The sequence below is a fragment of the Chlorocebus sabaeus genome, chromosome 27 (assembly GCF_047675955.1).
Source record: "Chlorocebus sabaeus isolate Y175 chromosome 27, mChlSab1.0.hap1, whole genome shotgun sequence".
NCBI classification, from domain to species: Eukaryota; Metazoa; Chordata; class Mammalia; order Primates; family Cercopithecidae; genus Chlorocebus; species Chlorocebus sabaeus.
The window spans coordinates 34,016,338-34,039,335 of NC_132930.1; the positions used below are offsets into that span (position 1 = coordinate 34,016,338).

General features: G+C 40.8%; 1 protein-coding gene across 10 annotated transcripts in view; it reads left to right on the forward strand.

Annotated features, from left to right (window-relative positions):
• Positions 1-5,701: 5,701 nt before the first annotated feature.
• The window catches only part of LDB2 (LIM domain binding 2), a 394,374-nt gene continuing 377,077 nt past the window's right edge, over positions 5,702-22,998 (forward strand). For 6 of the 10 annotated variants that reach the window (XM_008017815.3, XM_008017820.3, XM_008017813.3 and 3 more), the window contains exon 1: positions 5,703-6,142. In XM_008017815.3, coding sequence (XP_008016006.1) covers positions 6,011-6,142 — 132 coding nt within the window. In that variant the 5' untranslated portion in view covers positions 5,703-6,010. Of the gene's footprint in view, positions 6,143-22,998 lie in introns of all 10 variants that reach the window. The other 4 variants (XM_008017812.3, XM_008017811.3, XM_008017817.3 and 1 more) reach the window with 3 other exon arrangements.

Consider the following 22,998-nt stretch of genomic DNA (forward strand, 5'->3'; position numbering starts at 1 on the left):
CTACCTTGCCTTTACCTATTTTTTTTTTTTTTTTTTTTTTTTTTTTTGAGATGGAGTCTCTCTCTGTTGCCCAGGCTGGAATGCAGTGGTGCAATCTCGGCTCACTGCAAGCTCCGCCTCCCGGGTTCACGCCATTCTCCTGCCTCAGCCTTCTGAGTAGCTGGGACTACAGGCGCTTGCCACCACGCCTGGCTAATTTTTTGTATTTTCAGTAGAGACAGGGTTTCGCCGTATTAGCCAGGATGGTCTCGATCTCCTGACCTCGTGATCTGCCCCCCTTGGCCTCCCAAAGTGTTGGGATTACAGGCGTGAGCCACTGCGCCCAGCCCTCCTTTACCTATTAGTGAAATGCTTATTGACCGAAGAAGCAGAAATTGTATAGGGCACAGAAATAGATAAGAAATGGTTGGGTGTGGTGGCTCACACCTGTAATCCTAGCTTTTTGGGAGGCCAAAGTGGGTAGATCACCTGAGGTCAGGAGTTCGAGACGAGCCTGGCCAACATGGTGAAACCCTGTCTCTACTAAAAATACAAAAATTAGCCAGGCATGGTGGTAGGCACCTATAAACCCATCTACCCAGGAGGCTGAGGCAGGAGACTTGCTTGAACCCAGGAGGTAGAGGAGGTTGCAGTGAGCCAAGATTGCACCACTGTACTCCAGCCTGGGCAACAGAGCAAAAACTCCACCTCAGAAAAAGAAAAAAAAAAAAAAAAGAAAGAAAGAAAGGAAAAGAAAAAAAGGGAAAGAAAGAAATAGGTAAGGAAGGGTAGAGAAGGGGAAGTGAAGAGTGGTAAGAAAACTGACTGGCTGAAGCAAACAGTGCTTGGATGAAGGATTTGGAAAGGATGCAATTGATAGATTAAGAAAAAGAACAATGTTTCAAGTACTTGGAAGAACCAGACAGGTAAATGGAAATTAGGGGCGTTGGAGGGGACGGCTGTAGAGTGACAGAGACCATGGTGAACAGACAAGCACAGAGACGCTGGCCCCGCTGCATATTGCCATGCAGCAGGGATGGGGCCAAGGATGGTCAGAGCTTATAATTTTTCAGAGAAGATGAAAATCTGGACTGTATGTGAAATTCTTCACTTTTTTTTTTTTTTTTTTTTTTTTTTTTTTTGAGACAGAATGGTGCTCTGTCTCCCAGGCTGGAGTGCAGTGGCGGGATCTCAGCTCACTGCAACCTCCACCTCCCGGGTTCACGCCATTCTCCTGCCTCAGCTTCCCGAGTAGCTGGGACTACAGGCGCCCGCCACCACGCCTGGCTTGTTTTTTTGTATTTTTAGTAGAGATGGGGTTTCACTGTGTTAGCCAGGATGGTCTCCATCTCCTGACCTCGTGGTCTGCCCGCCTTGGCCTCCCAAAGTGCTGGGATTACAGGCGTGAGCCACCGCACCCGGCCAATTCTTCACTTTTTAAACTGTGGGTAACAATTTCTGCTTAAATGAGCGATAATCAGTCTGTGGGTTAAACCTACGGTGAATGTAGCTAAATGAGGTCCCGAGTATAAAGGGCAGGCCAGCTTTTAGAGCACCTTGAACGTCCGCATGAGGACTTTGGGAACTCATTCATACTCAACACACAAAATGATGCGTAAATGAACATGGCTTAATCTTTGGGGGTAATAGAACTGTTGTGTTGAGGGTTAGACTTGTTTATTCTTTGCTAGGGTACAAATACTGCATACTTGCAATTCTCTATGGTTTTCTGAAGGAGCTGATTTACAATCTTAAAATGCGCACTTTGTTTTCTTCACTTCTTAGCTCATACATGACCCAGAAGAAGACCGGTCGTAGCTGGTCCTTCAAGAAGCAAGAAAGAAGACAAACAGATGAACGACAAAGATGACCAGGTAACCTGGGGGTGCAAAGGATTCAACTCCTAGGTTGTGGATTTAGGAATCTATGCTGGGAGATTTGGGACAATAACAAAGATGGGAGTGGTGATTTGGCAGGGCAGGGCTTCAGGGGCAGGGGGTCGGAGCGAGGCAGGGGGCATTGAGTGTCTGAAACTAAGCAAGACAACGAAGAATAAAATCCAAGTGAGGGGAGCTACTTTATCCTTTGCTTCTTCTTCCATTTAGTCAGGTCCATGTGTCCTGAGCACATACTATGGGCTCAGCACCATGCTGGCCACCAGGGACAAAGAACAGAAACGCCCTCAAGGTGAGGATGGACCTGACCTCTGAGCAGCAAAATTCTTAAGACGCAAGCAGTCAGGCAAACTGGATGTGAATCTTGTCTCTGTCACTTATTCGTTTCATGACTTCAAAGAACTTTCTTAGCCTGTCATAGCTTCAGTTTCTGGTTAGGTAAAATGGGAATAGTAATCAAATCAATTCCATAGATTTATTGTGAGGTTAACTAAGAGTAATTGTGTAGACCACTCAGCACAGTGGCTGGCACATAGCAAGTGCTGAACAAGTGACAGTATTTGTTCCTTTATGTATTAATATAAGTCCTCTAATAGAAGAATATAGAAACTACACTGATGATACCAAGGGGTATTTATCTCTTCTTTTTATTTTATTTATTTCCAACAGAGCATGCACTATAGTTTAAAATTATGTTCCCAAATATTTACTAGCTCTTCTACACTGTCTTTTCCTTGCCCTCACTAGATGGCAAGGGGCAGGAAGGCAGGTAGCCTGTGTGCTACATCACCTTGGCCTCCCAATGATCCCTAGGACCTAAGCAGATATTAGGTACCTAATAATCATGTTGTTGTTATTATTTTTATTATTATTTGAGACAGTCTTGCTCTGTCGCCTGGGATGGAGTGAAGTGGTATGATTTCAGCTCACTGCAACCTCCACTTCCCAGGTTCAAGCGATTCTCCTGCCTCAGCCTCCTGAGTAGCTGGGCAGGCGTGCGCCACCACACCAGGCTAATTTTTGTATTTTTAGTAGAGACAGGGTTTCCCCATGTTGGTCAGGCTGGTCTCAAACTCCTGACCTCATGATCTGCCCGCCTCTGCCTCCCAAAGTGCTGGGATTACAGGCGTAAGCCACCGCGCCCAGCCTATCGTGTTATTATTTGAGCGTTTAGGTGAGAGGGTTCTAATGCATTTGGATGTATTTGCTAATCCTTAGCAACAATCTTATAGACTAGTTTCTATCATTGTCCTTATCTTGCACTGAGATAACTGAGGTGCAGAGAGACTGAGTCGTTTGCTCAGGTTCACGCAACAACTAGGATGTGGAGCTAGGGTTGAAATGTGCTCTGGCCATGCTGTTGGCTCTGCCTCTATCCACTGTGAATGGAATATCTGTTGAATAAATAAACAAATGAATGTGTAATTTAAAAAGGCTTATGGAGGAGACAGTTTAATTGAATAGAAGGATAAGTAGCAGTTTGTAGGTAAGCTAGGGACAGAAGTACAAATGTGGCCATGCATGAGAAAGATTGTAAGTTTAGGAAGATCAAGTATAGCAAATAAATAAATAAATGGACACACAAATGAGTAAATGAATGAGTGTGTGTGTGTTTGTGTGTGTGACAGCGGGAGCAAGAGAGAGCACAGAAGTGTGGGTCTTACCGAGCCCTGTATGCCGTGTTCCTAAGGAACTTGCACATTTTCCTGCTGGCAGCCAGGAAACACTGAGGGGGAAAACATGGGACATGATCGCTTTCACTTATTTGAAATCCGCATTCTGATTTGAATAAGGACAGACCACAAGTCAGAAGAGATCTGTGACTCTGTGGGCAGGGGGACCCGTTCGGAGACTCCTGAAGTAGCTGGGATGAGAATCAGGGATATGGATCAGCATTATCAAGTTTCAGATAGTTCTGAAATGAGTCTTTTGCTATTAAGGGCAAGAAATATTTCCAATTATAATTTGCAATGGTCTGCAGAAACAAATGAGAGCAAAGCGGAACCTTATTCGGAGAGGGATTGCCTTCCTAAATGGATTTTTGAACTGTTTCATTTTTTTTACTAGTATTGGCCTGCACACGCCTGCCTAGGTGTTACTTTCATTCTTGCACAAACTCAGGCAGACACTAAACTCTCAGAATGTCTTTAGTTTGGGAATTTAAACATAAGGAACCGTTAGGTTTTGCAGTGGCTGCCATACCAAAACATAAATCATGCCAAAATTGTTTGAAATCCTGTCTTTAGAAGGTTGTGTGTTTTGACAAACCTTGCAGCAAATTTGGTCCAGCTTTTGGATTTGTAATGAAACCTGAAACCAAGCATTCTCGCCTGCCTTGGGGTCTCCTAGCGCAAGTTCCAAGCAGCCTTAGTGTAATACCTACCCTAATCTCATCCTGGCAGGCTACATTAGTGTGTTGGGCTGCGCTGCTGGAAGTTTGGGGTGGACTCAGCAAATATTTCATGCAATTATGAAGAAGGACTGATCAAGGCAGCAATACACTTTTCTGTGTCTGAGTATTTTTAAGAGTGTAAATTGCAGAATTAGCAATACCTTATCCCCTGTTGGCTAGTGACTTGGAGATACCCAAGCCATGATTGGGGCAGAAAGTTAATTAATCTGCTTATTAAAAAGAAGAAATGTCTCATTTGCATGCATTTGCATTCAGGTCTTGAATTCATCATGCTTTTTGGTGGTCGTTTGCTTTATTTCCTTAATACCACTGACCTACCTAGGTGTTAGCCCAATACATTTAAATTTTCTGTGGCTGAGCTTTGTTTAAGTATCGTATCTCTGGTTATGGTTGGTTCTAGCAGAATTTGATTATTTTATAGATCGCTTAATTCTCTGTAGAGATTCTTTCCCCTTCCATGGGCTGTTGGGGTTTCTTATAGTTATCATATACCACAGTTGGGAAAAGATTTGTTTACTTGACCAATCTTGGAAAATATAGACTTTGTCTCCACAAGAGTTGGACATGTTATCTGGGGACGATCCATTAAATTATTTGCAATTTCCTACTCAACTGAATTTTCCATGGTCATTTTTGTGGCAGTTTTCTCCTTTTTTGCTTTTCCTGTCTTATTGGGAGGTCTGCTTTGGGGTTTGTTTTGTTTTGTTTTGTTTTGTTCCTTCCTAGGAAAAAAGACCATTGCTCTCCTGAAGTGTATTTTCTGCATTCCACATTCAGAACGATTGTTTTTACCTGAAAATGCCCAGGCACCTTATGGGCCTGAATGAAGTCTTGGGAGAAGAGGGAGGTGGCTGGAAAGAGGGGTGAGTGGGGAGACATGGGGGTGAGATGGAGTGGAGGGCAAAGAATATAACAGCCCTTGGAACAACAGCAAGTAAAGCAAAACTACGTAGGGAGATTAGTGCAGAAATAAATCTCTGCATGTGAGTGAATCAGTGGCCCCAATTCGGGGCACCACAGTGCCCATGTTTCTGTATTTTGTAGTAATCAACATTTCTGATACATTACAACAGTGTGGTTGTCAGGGGTGAGAGGCTCATGCAGCGGTTAGACCACCTCTATGCTAACAGGCTTAGCAATCAGGCTGCCAAGGGTCCTGGCTGGAGGAAAAAAATTAAAACCAAACCTTAGACCTCTTGTCAGACTGTGAGGAGAATTATATTTGTGAACTAGTCTACAGTGTGGACAGGAAATGACCTCTCCACAAACTGCTTCTTTAAAAACAAGCAGTGGTGCCTAAAGCTATCCAGCTTCTCTCTCCCTCTCTCTCTCTCTCTCTCTCTCTCTCTCTCTCTCTCTCTCTCTCTCTCTCTCTCTCTCCCTCCCTCCCACCCTCCCTCCCTCCCTCCTTCTCTCCCTTCCTCCATGCCAACCTCCCTCCCTCTCTGGATCTCCTGCTCTCTCCCTCTCCCTCCTCTCCCGTGCTCCCTCCCTCCCTCCCTCCCTCTTTCCCTCCCTCCTCTCCTCTCCCTCTCCTCTCCTGCTATAGAGGGCTCCGACAGCAGTTCCCAGCCAGCGTGTTCAGCCTGCCTGCCTGCCTGCCTCTGTGTGTGTGTGAGCGTGTGTGCGTGCGTCTACTTTGTACTGGGAAGAACACAGCCCATGTGCTCTGCATGGACGTTACTGATACTCTGTTTAGCTTGATTTTCGAAAAGCAGGCAAGATGTCCAGCACACCACATGACCCCTTCTATTCTTCTCCTTTCGGCCCATTTTATAGGAGGCATACACCATACATGGTACAGCCAGAGTACCGAATCTATGAGATGAACAAGAGACTGCAGTCTCGCACAGAGGTAAGTACTTCAACCTTGGGGATGTGTTTGTGTATTTTTGTTAAGCTATGCATGAGCTTTTCCTAGGGTTTCTGGCTGAATTCCGTGGGAAGTGTCCCACTTGATACTACCACGTATGTGGAAATGAGCGCCGGGGTGAATCCACGAGTTTGAACGCTGGGTTTCCAGGCACAGCAACTCTTGTAGCAGGGGACAGTTTCTGCCGGAATCTTGAGAGAACCCAGCGCTTGATTCACATGCCAGGTTTCCAGAAATGTTGCTCTTCCAGAACTCTGGTATTTTGCAGGCTCTGAGTCAGTCCTGTTGGTGTTTCTTGAGATATAATTCCAAGGAATTTTGTGATTGTTTGCCTATGACTGTCTATATATGTATTTTTTTTTTTTTAAGAAATAAATCCTAGAGGAAGTCTGCTTTGACCTGTCTTTGCTTTTCAAAGTCACCAAAATCGAGGTAAAAGGGGGGGGCAGACGAGTAACCCTGCCTACTTCTCAGAACTAGCCCTGGAGGGACACATAGTATATTTCAGTGTTAAAATCAGAAACCAGTTGCTTGGGGCAAGGGGACTCTACCCTTTCTCCTTTTGCTGTCGGCTGTGCCCCCTGATCACTCTACCTTAGGACAGGAGCTGGTTCAGCTTTCAAGTCAGCTCTAGTTTTTGCATGTTTGAGATCTTGTGCCTGAGAGAGGGAGACTCAGCCTCCTAGGCAGCCAGCAACTCTGGGAGCAGAGAGAACAGGACTTTCAGAACTTTTTAAATGCAAAACTCCAGACTCGCCTCCTGCAATTTAAATCTTTTATGTCAGTTGACTTTTTCTCTGTGCTAGCTCAGCTGGCAGGTCTTGCTGCTGGGCACTCCATCTGCCTGTGAGTTGGGGCTTTGTGGAAGTGTTCGGAAAAGCAGTTTGTTATAGGTACACCAAAGTTACTTTAGGAAGTGGAAATTGCTAGGAATTTAGTCTTCTCTGCAGAGTACAAATACCAGAAGATTTATGCCAAAAAGCTTTTAGGGAATAGCTTTGGTGGAATTTTAGATTGAAGATTGACTTTTAACTCTAGGAAGGGACTCCATTAAGTTTGCATTATAGAATAAAACACACTTGCTTGAATTGTCAACAGAGCCATAGAGAATTCATGACGTTTCATGTATTTAATACAGCTAACAAGATGTGACCTGCTTTCTGATTGGCTAACTGCTGGACAAGGACTTATATGTGTTTTAAAAGCTGGGTTGTCTTTAATGACTGCTATTTTCTTTATATGTTAATACACCATAGATGCTAAATATGACTGCTGGTATCCTTGCTCTTTCTAGAAGCCAGTAGCTCCTACAGAAGTGCAAACTATGTTTTGCTTAGGGTGGTGAACTGTTGGCAGTGACTGATATTTGTGCTTGCTGTTTTATGTATGTTGCTTTGTGTGTGTTACAGTTTGTATATTTCCTTCAGATCTTTGCAACTGCGTGTTGGAATCTTAAATCTCTGCATAAACTATTGGTTGACATAGCCTGCTTTCAGAATTAGGAGGATAGAAAATGTCTTATAGTTCAGGCACACATTAATTCCAATACAGATTTGGGAAAAATAGTCTCTGAAAAGTGTGATCAGTTATAAAAAAGAGGCCAGGGACTATTATGGCTCAATTCTTGAAGAGCAACAATATTTAAAAATGACCTGTGTCCACCTTACATTTTAGAAAGTTTTTGAAGAATTACAGAAATTCTTCTCCATCCTCCTGCAGTTAGGAACACAGGCAGCATTCTCTGATATCTGCCTGCCCTCCTGCCCATTACTGAGCACTTGGCTAGGTCTGAGCTAGGAGACTTATCTGCAAGATTTCCCTATTCTTGTCCTCAAAAAAAAAAATTGCAGGATTCAATATGGTCCCATGTTTGTTTCCCATTTGAGACAAGACATTTGAAAAGACCTCCTTTTGCAGTATGCTTCGCAAAGATGCCACATTATTTTTTGTGAGCGCTAAACGCAGGAATTCCTAACTTTTTGATTATGGGGTATTACTTTTAAAGATTAAGCTCTGAGTAGAAAAAGACTACTTCATAGCTCAAGAACCAAGAGAAGAAAGCTTGCTATGACAAATCTTAAAGATTTTTTTAAACCTCCCTGCCTGTGACAGTAAAGTGCTGTGAACTATTTTCTGGTGTGTCCTAGAGCTCACCCTTTACATTTTTCCCTCCTTAATTAGATAATTTTTCAAATAATTATTTAAATAATTGCTTCAATACTTCTTTTTTTCTTTGCTAAGTAGTAAAATACTGTCATGAACACAATGCCGTATATTTGTTTTTATTTCACATGAAAAGAAGAGAGAATCAAACAATTGCTCCTAAGATATTTAAATATTTACATAAAATATTAAATTTTGATCATGATGTATATACTTTGAAAAAAATAACTTTCATGTAAAGTTACACTGTACGTTTGCCAATAATTGTTGTTTATGATAAAGCTTTTCTGAGTTCTGGAGAGGGATTGATTGGAATAAAATACAAAGATACTCAGCAAGAGTTATTAGTTTATTCACATGCAAAATCAAATATGCCTTTGAGTGATTACTTTGAGAATTTAGCCAAAGCATACAACCATTTTGGGCAAGAGTGACTCACCCATCCCTCTTCCTTCTCCCTCTCTCCTCTGGTCCCACTCCTACAGTATATAGTATTATTTCATTAAGTCTTAATCTCTCTCTCTGTCTCTCTCTCTCTCTCTCACACACACACACACACACACACACACACCCCCCACTGGGTAATACTCTCAAGTCTTCACTCCTTTTGGAACATGGACTTGGCTAGAAAAAAAATATAGCAAATCAGTATGTGATGAAGAAATTGAAATCAAGTTTCTGGAAATTTCCTAGAAATCTCCTTTTTTATACGGAAAGAAATTAGTAAAGAACCATGACGTTTACCTACCCTCCTTCCATGGCTGATCCCAGGGCATTTTCTCATGGGGATCGCCGCCTTTCTTCCAATTAAATTAAATCAAAGTTCTTCAGAAGCTGGGAAGTTTTAGTTTAAAGAGCATGGCATTGGGAGTTAATATTATCTCTCTTACAAACTAGTTGGCACGGGTCTTGGTTCCTCATTTGCACATTACCAACAGTGTCCCTTTAATAATTGAAAATTCAGATTTTCTGTTTTTTTAGCATGAGAAAGTATTGTAAAGTAGAGTGCAGACATGATTTCTTTGCTCATGGTATTCAGTTCAAAATCACAAATGATAATAAAATAACTGGGTAATAAGCTAGCACTTAGAGCAAGTAGTTCCTGGACCAAGTAGGTACTCATTAAACATTTGCTGACTAGCCAATCAATGAATCAGTAGACAAAAGGAGATAATTTGAAAACCAATGCATTTATATTAGCACCTTCCCTGATAAATACACTTCTGAAGTTTTTTGGGGCCTGGTATCTCCTATTGAGCTGAAGCAGCTTTGGGCCTGTGCTTCTCACTCTCCCTAAAGTGCTCATCTCACATCCCCTACATTTATTTTATCTGAGGTCATTTAGATCCATAATCTTTGTGGCAAAGGAAAGCAAGTGACTAAGTACTAATAAGACCTCACCTCTCTGCAAAGGAATAGGCATGCATTAAAAAGCAAGCAGCAACAACAACAACAAAAGTATGTTTTAAATGCTGCTAGGTGTTCTGAAAAGTAAATTTTTTTAAACATTAGAATCTCAGTGGAATTTAATAAAGAAATGTGTGGGTGCTTCCCCCACTCTTTAAAATGATATGAAGAAAAACTCTGAGGTTGGCATCACTGTGTTCACTGTAATTCCCAGGCAGCAGAAAGGAGTTTACATTTTCTGTTGTGTATGCTGTCAAAAGTTGACCCAATGTCTTCCAAAATTCATGTATTTGAATGGTTTGGCAGTGCCAAATGTATTTTGGAAGAATACAGCCACACAGTTATATAGTTTTAACACTGCACACACAATACAGTCAGATAGGATATAAAAATATGTCCTGAAGACTTCAGAATTTGTTCTGTGAAAAGCTTCAATAAAAGCAAAAACAATGGATATTTTTCATTTTTAGGTCTCAGCTCTGAGATGAAAATATATGAGAAACATTATAGTGGACATCATTGTAAGTGAAGGGATTTAACTAATGTTAGATTATTACACAATTTAAGAAAGTTTATCAAGTACAGTTCACAAATCTTTGTTAGAGTAGATACTTTCCTATACCTTGTTTTCTCATTCAAATGACCAAAACTGCCTGCATTTAAGTGAAGATATTTTTAAGTATATATAGTTCCTCATGTTGGCACCATGCTATTTTTTTTTAAATACCATAAACACCAGAAAAGTGTGAGTTCCGTTGTATATTTTTCCTGTTTTGAGTGTTTTTTTCTTTTATCAATATTACACATCCTCTTCCAAAAGAGAAAACTGTGATTACAATCAGAAGCCGTATGCACAAGGATTTTATTAGAATTACAGTTTTTAGTTTTACAGGATTTAATATGAAGGTTACAAATGTTCGAAGACCTGGAAATTTAAATCTGCTGATTTTCACCCCTTCTCAGCTCAACTCTAAAACTCCCTGGGGAGGGGGTGGGGAGGAGGGGGATTCTTAGTTCTCTTTTCTTTCAGCTACATTTTTATATACTTTAGTCACAGCGTTTCACTTTGTAACATCATGTTTATTCATGGAATAGCTTGGTGTCATTGATGTTCAGATGGAATCTAGTTAAAATGAGATTAGTTATTTTGGATAGGTGGAGAAAAAGAAAAAAATGCTTTGTGATAACTTGGAGGTTTCTCCCCCCTAGAAATTTAGAAAGAAAAATGTTGCTGCTACTCTGAGATCTATGAATGATTTTCAGTGTTAAAAACAGAACTTTGTTAGTTGTTTGAAGGGGGTTGTGAGGTGGGGGAGGGGGCTGGGTGGTGGAAAGGAAAGCTATTTTGAAAATGTTAAATGAAACCAAAAGTGCAGTTTTAAAAATGAGAACTTCCAAACTCTTATTTTTCAGGATCTCTACATGGCCTCAGAAAACACATTGTAGGGCTCTTATACTGATTTTATTTTCTTGAAGTCTTTTTCTTCCCCCATTTTCTTACTATGGGAACTGTTTTTAATTAAAAATTGCTGCAAACTAACTATTCATAGGAGGCCAAGAAGAAAAAAAAAAAAAAAGAACTTTCAACTCACATTCAACACAGATTCTTATCAGCCTAAAATCAATGCACATTTACATTTCTCTCTTTTTGGTGTGTAAATTATGATGTAGGATTTAAACGCTATGCATTTTTTAAACATTTAGCTTTTTATTTGGAGTTCAGAAAGAAATTAAAGTATATGGAGAACAGGGCCATAAATCTCTTTTTATTACAGTTGTCCACATTAACTCATTTTTCATGAGGAACACAGAGCACCCCCTTTCTGAACAAGCAAACAAAGTGTAAAGCAACCCCAAACATCCAACTTTATAAATGATCAAGAACAAAATTCATAAACTTACTTATCTGGATTTGGTTGGTGGACCTCAAAATATAACTGACCTAGGAAAACAATGTCTTTTTGAAGTGTCAGAACACAGCATTTAAAAAAATGCCCAAAGGACGGAGATACTACAAATACCTTCGTCATTTTCTGACAAGGCGTTTTCCTTCTTTTTAAATTTTTAAAAATCAGTATGAGCCTAGATTTTTTAAAAAACATTTAAATTCTGGCCGCATGCATTTGAACCTAGGCAACTATTAATGCTTAAAACAAAATTCAGGCATTCCTTCAAGAATTTGCATACTTTAGGCAATGACAGTCTCAGCGTCTGGAAATATAAACATGATTAAGATATTTTCCGTCTTCTAGAAGCTTACAATTTGGTAATGAAGGGAGAATTACAAACCACATTTACAACAGAGAGCCATGATAGGTTAATACACAGTGTATCGTGGGCGTATTCCTGTAGTGAAAGGTATATACACCTTTCTGAAAGGCAGTCATAGAATAGCATCTTTGGAGTTTTCAGTGTCTGTTGGGCAAGTATTAATACTAGGTGCTTTCTGTACGTCGGCTCAAGTAACCCTCATGATCACATCATATGATACTAATACCTACTAACATCTGCACTTTTACTAATGAGGAAACTGGAAACTGACAGGTTACATAAATTGTCCAAGGTCAAATAGACGGTAGTTTAGCTTCAGAGGTTGTAACTACTCTGCCATAGCACCTCTCTTGAAATAGGAAACACGAGCTAGAAATCTAGTTTTACCTATAGAAATTTTTAATGTGAATATATTCTTTTTTTTTTTTCCTAAGACAAATTGACTTTGGAGGTGGCTTGGAAATTGATCCCATTCACTAACTTGATTCTGCTAGGTGTGTCTCAATGGCCTGACTTAATTTGCAAAGGGACCAAGTGAAATTCCAAGGGATGGATCCAGGGATGGAAAATATACCCTGGTTACTGAACAAAAAAAACCCAAATTACACTCCTTATTAAAGAATACTTAAGGCCAGGGCACGGTGGCTCACGCCTGTAATCCCAGCACTTTGGGAAGCTGGGGCGGGCGGATCATGAGGTCAGGAGTTCAAGACCAGCCTGATCAGCATAGTGAAACCCCGTCTCTACTAAAAATACAAAAATTATCTGGGCATGGTGGCATATGCCTGTAGTTTCAGCTACTGGGGAGGCTGAGGCAGGAGAATCGTTTGAACCTGGGAGACGGAGATTGTTCCACTGCACTCCACGCTGGGTGACGGAGTAAGACTCCGTCTCAAAAAAAAAAAAAAGAATACTTAAGATGCCCACTGTATCCGAAGAGTTATTGAAACTGTTATTGAATATAATGCATAGTCATCTAAAAGGTTTTTTTTGTTTTTTGTTTTTTGTTTTACTTAAACATATTTAAATTTCCATTCAGTGCTTCTTCTTAGTTGTGTCCTGGGAAAGATGGTGTTTTTATTGTTTTAAACAGTAGTGAATGAGTATAAAAGCTATCTCATTTTTTGGTGGCAACAATAATCAAAATAAATGTTAGGAAATTAAATTACAATTCAAATTGGGCATAGTATTGGCTTCCTTTGCAGGTAATCGATTAGGAATCTTAGGGAAAATAAAGACATTAAGGGGAAAGAACTTTGAACATGTTTGGCTTCTCAGGATCCTCGTTTAATCTACTCCTGAGAGGAAGTCAGTCCCCACATCCTGTCTCTCTGCAGAAGTTCTTTGTGGGAGGTGATATTTCCTTCCTACCCTTACAGACCACTTTAGCTACCTGCAAAGCCATTGTCGTTAGGTTAGAGTAAATGCCTGCCAGTTGTTGACGATAAGATAGATCTCCTCATTTGATCCACCCCCAAAGCCTGAGATGCATGCATTCTCGTTCTCCTTTATCAGACAAGAAACCAAGGCCTCAGTTCATGCATGGCCATAGATTTGAGAGCCCAGGGGCTGGATCATCTAACTTTTCACTGTATGGGCTGTCCTGGAGCATACTGGTGAAGGGACATTGTTTCCCAGCTGCCCGCTTCCTCCTGGAGGCCCTGGTAGCCACACCCTTCTCTCATGTTAGTACCATGTTCCACCAGCCTAATTTGAAGTTTTAGTCTTCCAGTTCAAAATAGGAGGCTTAGGATTAAGGATTTGGCAGACCCCTCTGAAGAAGAGGGATCTACCCTGTTCTGGTGACATTACAAGCCCCCAGCCTCTCTTTTTGGAATCAGGATGGCCTCTTAACAGCACTCCCTGCCCCCTCTTTCCACCTTATAATCTGATCCCCACAAACAGCCAAGGTGATATTTTTAAAGCATAAATCAGATCGTGTGACTTTCCTGCTTCCCCTCAAACCTAGAACAAGCTCTATGCTCCTTGCTCTGGTTTTAAGAATCTGTTGATCTTTTCCTTCCTGATGGTCTATTGTTATCTCCTACCAAGTGTTCACTGGACTGGAGCCACGGAGGGCTTCTTTGGGATCCATTAACTTGCCAAGCTGATTCACACTGCAGGACCTTTGCCCTCGGTCGGGGGACACCGAATATATGATTTTCTCTGTAATAACTCAGCTAAGTATTAGGAGACCTCAGTTGAGTTAGGATTTGGCATAGTGCTGGTTTTATTTGCAGGTAATCAATTAGATTTCTCAAAGAAAAGAAGGACAATAAAGGAAAAGAGTCCCAGCAATTAGGAGGTCCTGTACTGAGCAACTTAAATGTTCTCTTCCTAGTGAGCCCTTCCTCAAACAATTAAAATTAACCCCCAATCACTTTCTGTCACATGCCTTCTTCATAGGAATTATCGGAAGCCTACGTTTTCTTGCTTCTTGTTTATTTCTTAAGTGTTTGCTTGTCCTTGATAGAATATAAGCCCCATGAGGGCAGGGACCTGATTGTCTTATGCATCATTGCATCCCCAGTACCCTATGTAGCACATGGCTGATGTGCAAAATATATCTATTGAATAAAGGAAATTAAGTTGTTCCAGCACTGGCTATCCTGACACTAAAATTTTCCCCGAGTCTTACCAACAATTGCCTACAGTTCCAGTAGGAGAAGAATCTGTGAGCCTAATAGCCCAGTGAGCATTCACTGCTAGAATGCACATCCAGCCCAAAGGAAAAAGAAGCCCCGAGAAAACAAAATTTCTTCTGTGAAGGGAGTGTTGACTTGACTATTTTGCCCTCTGGATAGTGCAAATCTGTTGGGAATCTCCTGACTTCTGATTAAAAATGTTTATACTTATCCTAGTGTTTCTTTTTTCATTTGATATTTCTGCTACTTCTCTCTCTCTCTGTATCTACCTGGGGGCCCACAGTCATGAATTACAATATGAATCATGATAATATGTTACATTTCCTGGAGCACTTTGCATTTTAGGTAAGTGCTTTCGGGGCCATTAATTAGCTTATTTGAAGTGATTTGCACAACAGAAAATATGGGAAGTTCTAACAGTATATAATGCTGTGGTCTATAATAACTTTGTGTTTGCTAACTGATGTGTGTGTGTGTGTGTGTGTGTGTGTGTGTCAGAGAGACAGAGAGAGGGAGAAAGAGAGAGAGAGAGAGATTTGTCCTAATCAGATAGTGTTTGTGTGTGTGTGCAGCTTTTGGTTAGGGAATATGAACAATTTTTTTCACCAATAGTTTTTTCTTCTGGAATGAAAAGAGTGACCAGCCTTGAGCATAAAGGCTTCAACCTCAGTATGACTTAATAATAAGACAGATTTGGGTCCAAATTCTGAGTTTGTCTTTTACTGGCTGTATAATATTCAGGAAGTTTCTTAAATTTTCTGAGCCTCAATTTCCTTAGCCTGAGTGTTACATTGTGAAGTAAAGAATGAATGCATGTACAATGCCTGGTATATGATAGGTGCCACATCAGTGGGAACTGTGATGATGATGATGATGACGACGACGACGATACCCTTATTCTGGATTTTACCAGCAAATTAAGTAGTGTAAGTAATGCCAAACATTGCTTCATTTCTTAAAAGTATCTTTAAAACTACTTTTTACATGCCTGCACTAGCATATTTCAATTTAATAAACAAAACTTGCAATAACATGATCGAGAACTCTTGAGTTTGGTTGTTCTTGTGTAATAATGCCAAAGGGGCTTTTCACTGTTATATGGCAGGGATGATATAATAATCATATACCTCATTATATGAGAGTAATGGCAGAGTAGTCACAATCTCCTGCAAATTCAAGGCTAGAATGATCTCTTAGGCATACCTATGGTTAAGTAGTAAGGGTTGACCAATGTATGAGACCATGTGTACCCCATCTTGTTGGGAAAAAGCTGTGATTGGGGTTTTCTCCATTTAAGAACTCAGTGGAGACAACAAAACATTAAAATGTTCCCTTTCACCAGTGCCTTTGGAGGGCTGTCTGAATGGCAGCCCCAGGAGAGGGCTGGAGAGCACACACCCACTGGCCTTGACTGGCCATTTCTTCTAAGGAGGCAGGCTTCTCAATATGCAGCCCAGCACAGATTTCTCCAAGGGAGCCGGGTCAGCACTGGTCAGAAGCCTGAAGCACCACCGGCGTGTCGGGACTGATAACAGCCCTTCCAGTTGACTCACTGTGACACCTTGTAGCTTACTCCTCACACAGTGAAAATGCACACAGTGGTGGAAGTAGCGGTGTGCTGAACCCTACCATACGGTATCTTTCTGGCCACAGGGATCAGGTGGATGGGTAGTCATGCTACCTGTCTCTTTTTTTTGTACAGATGCAATTGGGCATTACACTGTGCTGATTTGCCCCACTCACTTCAGTGTAGCACCTTTTTTTATTTTTCCTGTTGAATTCTGCAAATTACATACATTGTCCTACACTTCATTTCTCTGACCAGGGCACCTACGTTTTCTATAGTCCTATATTAATAATAATTTTTATCAGCCTTTATAGAGTAACATCTTGTGTAGCTCAAACGTTAAATAATTTGTAGCCCCTTTTTTTTTCTTTTCCTTTAGGTAGGAGTTAGGATGTATTAAACTTCTCCTCCCAACATAGGTCATTTCTTAGGACCCGTGAAAATTTGATCTTGATACTGAAAATCTGTGTAGACAAGAAAAAGCTAAACCAATACATAAAACTGACCAATTGGCAATACATACAGAAAACCACCTTTTTTAGACCTTACAAGTTTAACATGATTATCATGTAGTTGGCTGAAATTTGTTACTTGAAATTAAAATTAAACCATCAGTGCATATTACCTGCCTTTGAAAGGTTCTGATTTGATGGAGCCTACTACTCCCAAATTAGATGAATCCTAGAATTTCAGGGCTGGAATGGTTATGAGATCATCTAGCCCAAGCTCCTGATTCTGGAAGTGTAGAAGCCAAATCCAAGCGGGGCTAACTTGGACTAACAGTGCTGTCAATTCACAAGCCATCTCAAGTTATTATATAAATTTTTTCAAGTCTTAGCACTCTCCTGTCACTACGTAATTACCAGGAACTGGCCAAATCCAAACACACTTACCAACCACTAATCTGCACCTCAGTACTACAAAAACTTTTGTATTCCAAGTCCATATCTCCTTTTTCAGTTTTCCAAATGTCTTAAAACAGTGTTGATTTTTAGTGTCATGCTATTGATGTTGAAAAACACATCACTAACCTTCATTGCTTTTGAATTTACGATTTCCTTTGCCAGTTTATTTAGAATAACGTTGCATGTGCTTTAAAAGACATGTCTCCTTTTTTGGTTTTAAAAACATGGTACATTATTAATGTGGAGTATTTGTGAAATACAAAAATGTTCAAAGAGGTAAAGAAAATCATCTTTAATTTTACCATGCAACAAAATTGCTGTGAACATGTTAGTATATAAATTTAATGCACACATACATATACATAAATCTTTACTTGCTTACAAGCATATTGGACATCCTTTTGAATCCAGCTCTTTCAACTAAAATTATGAGTATTTTACCATGTCCTTAAATCTTCTTAAAATATAATTTTGAGTTGCCTGAATTATTCATACATCTGTTTATGTTTTAAAAATCAACACCATATAGATATTTAAAAAATTATTTGACTCCATTGTACCATGATTTGAGATCAGTTGTTTTCTGTTTGTTTTGTTTTGGAGATGGGGTCTTGCTCAGTTGCCCAGGCTGGAGTGCAGTGGCTCTGTCACAACTCACTGCAGACTTGACCTCCTGAGCTCAAGTGATCCTTGAGCCTTAGCCTCCTAAGTATCTGGGACTACAGGCACATGACACTGCACTAGGCTCATTTTTCAAAAAAGATTTGTAGAGATAGAATTTCTCTTTGTTACCCAGGCTGGTCTCAAACTCCTGGCTCACAGTGATCCTCCTGCCTTGGCCTCCCAAAGTGCTGGGATTACAAGTTTAAGTATTCTTAACAATCAATTTTATTCCCCAATGAGGTAGAGGATTACTGGTATGAAGGAGTTAACTATGATAACTATTATGATGACCATTAGCATTTGGTACTAGTCGGAAGTCTTGAATCTAGGCTTCTCTGTCTCCCTTTCAAGACAGACCCTTATTCTCACTCCCTGCTCCCAACTTGAGGGTAGATCTTTTTTTCATTTCTGCTTTTCTTTGTCTTGTATTATTTCTGAGTCAAAAGGCAGCAAGCATGTAGTCTTTCACAAGGTCCATAAATCAAAATATTTTAGCACAATTCCCACCGGGAAGAGGAAGCTTGAATTAATGTTAAGAGTTAGTGTTGATCTAGAACCAGTGGGTTGGGATATAGCAAGTTAATTTATGACACCTCTGAAGGACGTGTCTTTAATTCAAAAAGAAAAGGGATACCTCAAAAAGTGAGTTATGTCATGACTTGTATGTAATGTTATCCTGTTTACTGGATCAAAGAGGTCTTTGGGATTGGGTACTCTCTTACTCATATTTGTGTCAGTCGTAACGACTGATATTCTCTGTGGCCAATATCAATCTTCTTTTAAAGGCACATTTCACTGAGGCAGCCATTTTGTTATCACTTCCTTTTTTTTATTTTTTGTTTTTTGAGACAGGGTCTTCCTCCTCAGGCTGGAGTGCAGTGGTGTGATCACAGGCTTACTGCAGCCTCGACCTCTAAGACTCGAATTTCTCACACCTCAGCTTCCTGTATAGCTGGGACCACAGGCATGCACCACAACATTTGACTAATTAAAAAAGATTTTTATTTATTTGTTTATTTTGTAGAGGTGGTATCTCCCTATGTTGCCCAGGCTGGTCTCAAAACTCCTGAGCTCAAGCGATCCTCCCGCCTCAGATCACTGTTTTTGCATGGGTAATATGCTTTTTAAAAATAAGCCTCATACACATATGCTTCTAGTACAACATAGTTTGTGCAATAAGATTATGTCCTCTCCCATAGCATTGGCATTAAGAGCTTAACTTCTGGAGTCATGCAATTTCTTTTCTTTACTTAGTGGCTGTGCGACCTTGGATAATTTATCCATCTGTGCCTGGGGCGCCTCTATGGGGAATGTGGGGAATAACAGAATCTATGTGTTTGGGTTTTCGTAAGATAGAGTGAGTTAATTCTTATACAGTGCTTAGCACAGTGACTGTACCCTATGAAGGTTAACAATTTTTATTGTGGCTTATTTGTTTAATGGATATTGAACATCTACTATACATGATATTACTGGTCTAGAGACGAAGAGGGCAGTATCTGTGTCTTAGAAGAGCTTACTGGGGACACAGTAAGGACTTACAGGGAAGGAAAGTCTTGAGGGATACATGGGAATTTGCCAATTAGAGAAGGGTGGTGGGAAGGGGGTTTAAGGTAGAAAGAACAGCAAAGGCAAATAAATTGATATTATATTTTAGGAAGGGTGAAGATTCTGACGCTGCTGAGGCTTATGGTCTGGGGTATATGTATTAGTGTGTATGTGATCGTGTGTGTAGGCCTGGAGAAGAAGTGGGGGCCAAATTGTGGAGGTATTTAAATACCAAGCCAGGGTTCTTTACCTTTTAGAGACTATACTTTGGATGATAGCATGATTATTTAACTTCTCTGTGCCTTGGTTTCCTCATCTGCGAAATGAGACAGCAGTCGTCCGCATCTCACAGAGTTGTTTTAGGGAATTTAATGAGGTAAGGCATGAAAGCCTATTCAGTCAGTATTAGCTTCTACTATCGGGACAAGGGAGCTAATAAAGTGTTTTGTTTTATTTTGTTTTGTGTTGGCTGGGGAGTGAAGCAATCTGCTATGCCTTTGAGCAAGAACATCCTGATCCCTTTGTGGAGGGTGGAGCGATGGTCTGTCTTGGAGCACATCTGTCTGCTGAGAGGAAGAAATCAGTGGATAGGGAGATGCACAAAGGAAAAATTACACACACTTACTGGCTGACTGAGCTATTTTTAGCCTAGTATGTCTGAAGCAAAGGATGGATTTTCATGGTATTTTTTTTTTAAGATGCAAAATTCCCGTAAGCCAAGGTGATGTAACTTGCCTTGTGACATTTTATTTGCCCATCCTTGAGGTCCACACTGTGGGCCATGAAACGTTTAGCGGCCTGGGGCCTCTAGCCTTAAGTTTTCTTCGTGCCTTGGCACAATTATGACCTGTGTGAGGAACCAGAAGTGATGTGCTGGCCGCCAGCCTGGCAGGAGGACCCCACAGTGATGCGGCAGGGAGGCAAGCGAGAAGCCTACATGGGGAAGAGAAGAAGGCAAGAAGCGGTGAAACCTGACCTCCCCCAGGACATGGGACAAGAGTCTCTGACACTCAGTTTCCACACTGGTAGAATGGGAAAAATAATCTGTCAACCTCAGGGGAACATCCCGAGCCCTAAATGGGCGGGTATGTGGTGTGGCTCTTCCCTCTACTGCATGGTAGTTCATGCCCCATTGCAGGCCCATGTGCTTTGTGCATTGAATGCATGTTTTTCTTGAATCTTTCGCATACCCTCTTCCCTCTTTAAACTTAAGCCTCGGAGAAATATTTTCCTTCCCTGAGTCTATTTCCTCTTCCGACTTCCTTGGATTAGGTGAGCTATGAATAGCAAGGTTCTCTCTTCGGCCACAGTCTATGATCCCGATTAGGTGGACTGCTGGTTTCTGTTTTTAATCTGTCACATCCAACACAAAATCAAGGTAAATAATGTGTTTTTGGCCCTCTGTTGAGCCTCCTTTAGCTATTTTTTCCCCACCTTCTTTGGTGAGGGATCTTACTGAGTCTTACCTTTCCACACAAACTGGCTGGAGCTGGAGGACCATGTTTTGCCTCAAAATGCTCTGGGCACCATTGTCTTAAAACCCGCACATAAAGGAAGCCTCGATGGTTGGGTGTTTTTTTTTTTTTTCCGTCCTCGTAAAATAAGCTCAAAATGCAAATGCAGAATCTACTAAAATTACTGAGTTCAGTGGGTGCCCTGCATTGCCAGTTTTTTTTTAGAAAGGTTAAAATGCATCTGAACTAAGACTAGAAAATAAGCTTCAGGTGTTAGGTTATTCTGAAAAGACTGTTAATGCCTGTTGGCTAAGTGCATTAAACTGCATGGAAATGATCACTTGTGTGTACTATTTTAAAAACTGCTTGCTGGGATGGTGATTTAAACCTATTTTTTTCTGGACTCAAAACTTCACATTTGTCTGTTGAAAAAAAATACTGTATTTGAAACAAATAAACATTAAAATATAGTTTAGTATATTTCCAGGCATTTGTCTGAAAGGAAAATGTGTCAAGACATTTTTCGTTAGAAGCTGAAATCTCAGCCTTAATTCACTCCATTGTATTTCCAAGGAGCTCAACCCTATATAATATTACCTGGTCTCTGGAGACCTCCTTGAAGGGATACCAGATACCCTTAGGATAACTAGAGAATGGGGGAGGTGGTTAGAGAATGGAGGGGGAATGGTTTCCAGTCCTAATTCTATATTTCCTGTGACTTTCTTTATGGGGGCAGCGGAAAAGGGGAGAAGAAAGAACTCTGCTGTTAGTTTTATTACGGCTTTGATTTTAAAACCATTTAAGAAGTAGCATTCATGGTGGCACCCTGTGGTGTCTAGGATGGAATTGCATTGGCTCATTCATTCCTCAATATCTTATTGAGTTTTTTTTTCATTATGTGCTCAGTGAGGAAGGACCATATACAAACCCGGCCCTCAGGATGCTCACAGCCTAGTGGGGAAGATAGCCAACTGAACCTCCAGTTATAACTGAGGGCGCCAAGAGTGAGATGTTGAGAGCAGCGAGGACACAGGTTTTCCCAGCCAGGATTGCGGTACTGAGACATGCACACACGTGCATACACATGCACAGACATGCACACTCACACCCTAAGTTGCTTGTGCTATGTGGGAAATTTTGACCCACATATTTCTATGTTTAATTGAAGGCCCTGTTAACTTCTTAACAATGCTACATCTCTGATGATTTTAGGAGGAATTAGATTGCGTAAACATCTCAAAACAGGGAGGTGAAGCTAGAAGCATAAATGCCCCAGTGATGGCTGCAACTAGGTCTCTTAACCTATTATAATCTAAACCTTGGGTGAGGGAGAAAGAAAAAAAAGCAGCTTTTTAAAGTCCACTGAAGACTTAAGATATGGCAAAAAATAATAGTTTTTTTTCTGGCCATGAGAAATTGTCTGAGTATAGAGTGGAAAATTTCATCCTTATCAGGAAGTTAATCGTAGTAATTTATGTGGAACTTCCAGGTGGTTACTTAGTCAATCTTTAAAAAAAAAAAAAAAAAAAAAAAAGGCCCAAACTCCCCTCCCCGAAAAACAGTATCGAGAGAACTTTAGGAAGAAAGCAAATCATTCAAAGCCTTGAATGATTAGAAATCCATAAAGCTGAAGGCAGGAGACTGGATGAAAAAAGAACGAAAATCTCAAAAATTCAGGAGCAGGAGCCTTGCTAATCAGAATGAATATCTACTGAGTACTTACCAGTTGCTAGTCCCACAGCTAAGTGCTTTACATCATGGCCTCAATTAAGCCACACACTACTGTGGTACGTAGTGGTATCCTCTCCATTTTTCAGATAAGACAAGTGAGGCCGAGAGATTAATTAGTAATTAGCCCAGGGCTTCAGAGGTAGCAAGAGTTACATCTGTGGCTTAAACCTGGGTGTTCCCAAGTTCAGAGCTGAACTTCACTTGTCAGCTCTGCTGCCTCTCCAGACAGCGCCCTCTTTACAGATGAAGATACTGAGGCCCCGGTAGGTTACAGTAGGTCTTGAGTCTCACTGTGAGACACATTCAAAGCCTTCTCGTTGACTGACGACTTTGATTTTGGTTCCTCAGTGGTCCCCACATTCCACTGTGGGACTAGCATCTGTTTACTGAGAATCCACTCTGAGGGTCACACCACTGTTAGAGTCATACCACCAAGGACTTCTTGAGGTCGGGGACCTCCCCTGGCTCATCTTTGTATCAGCAG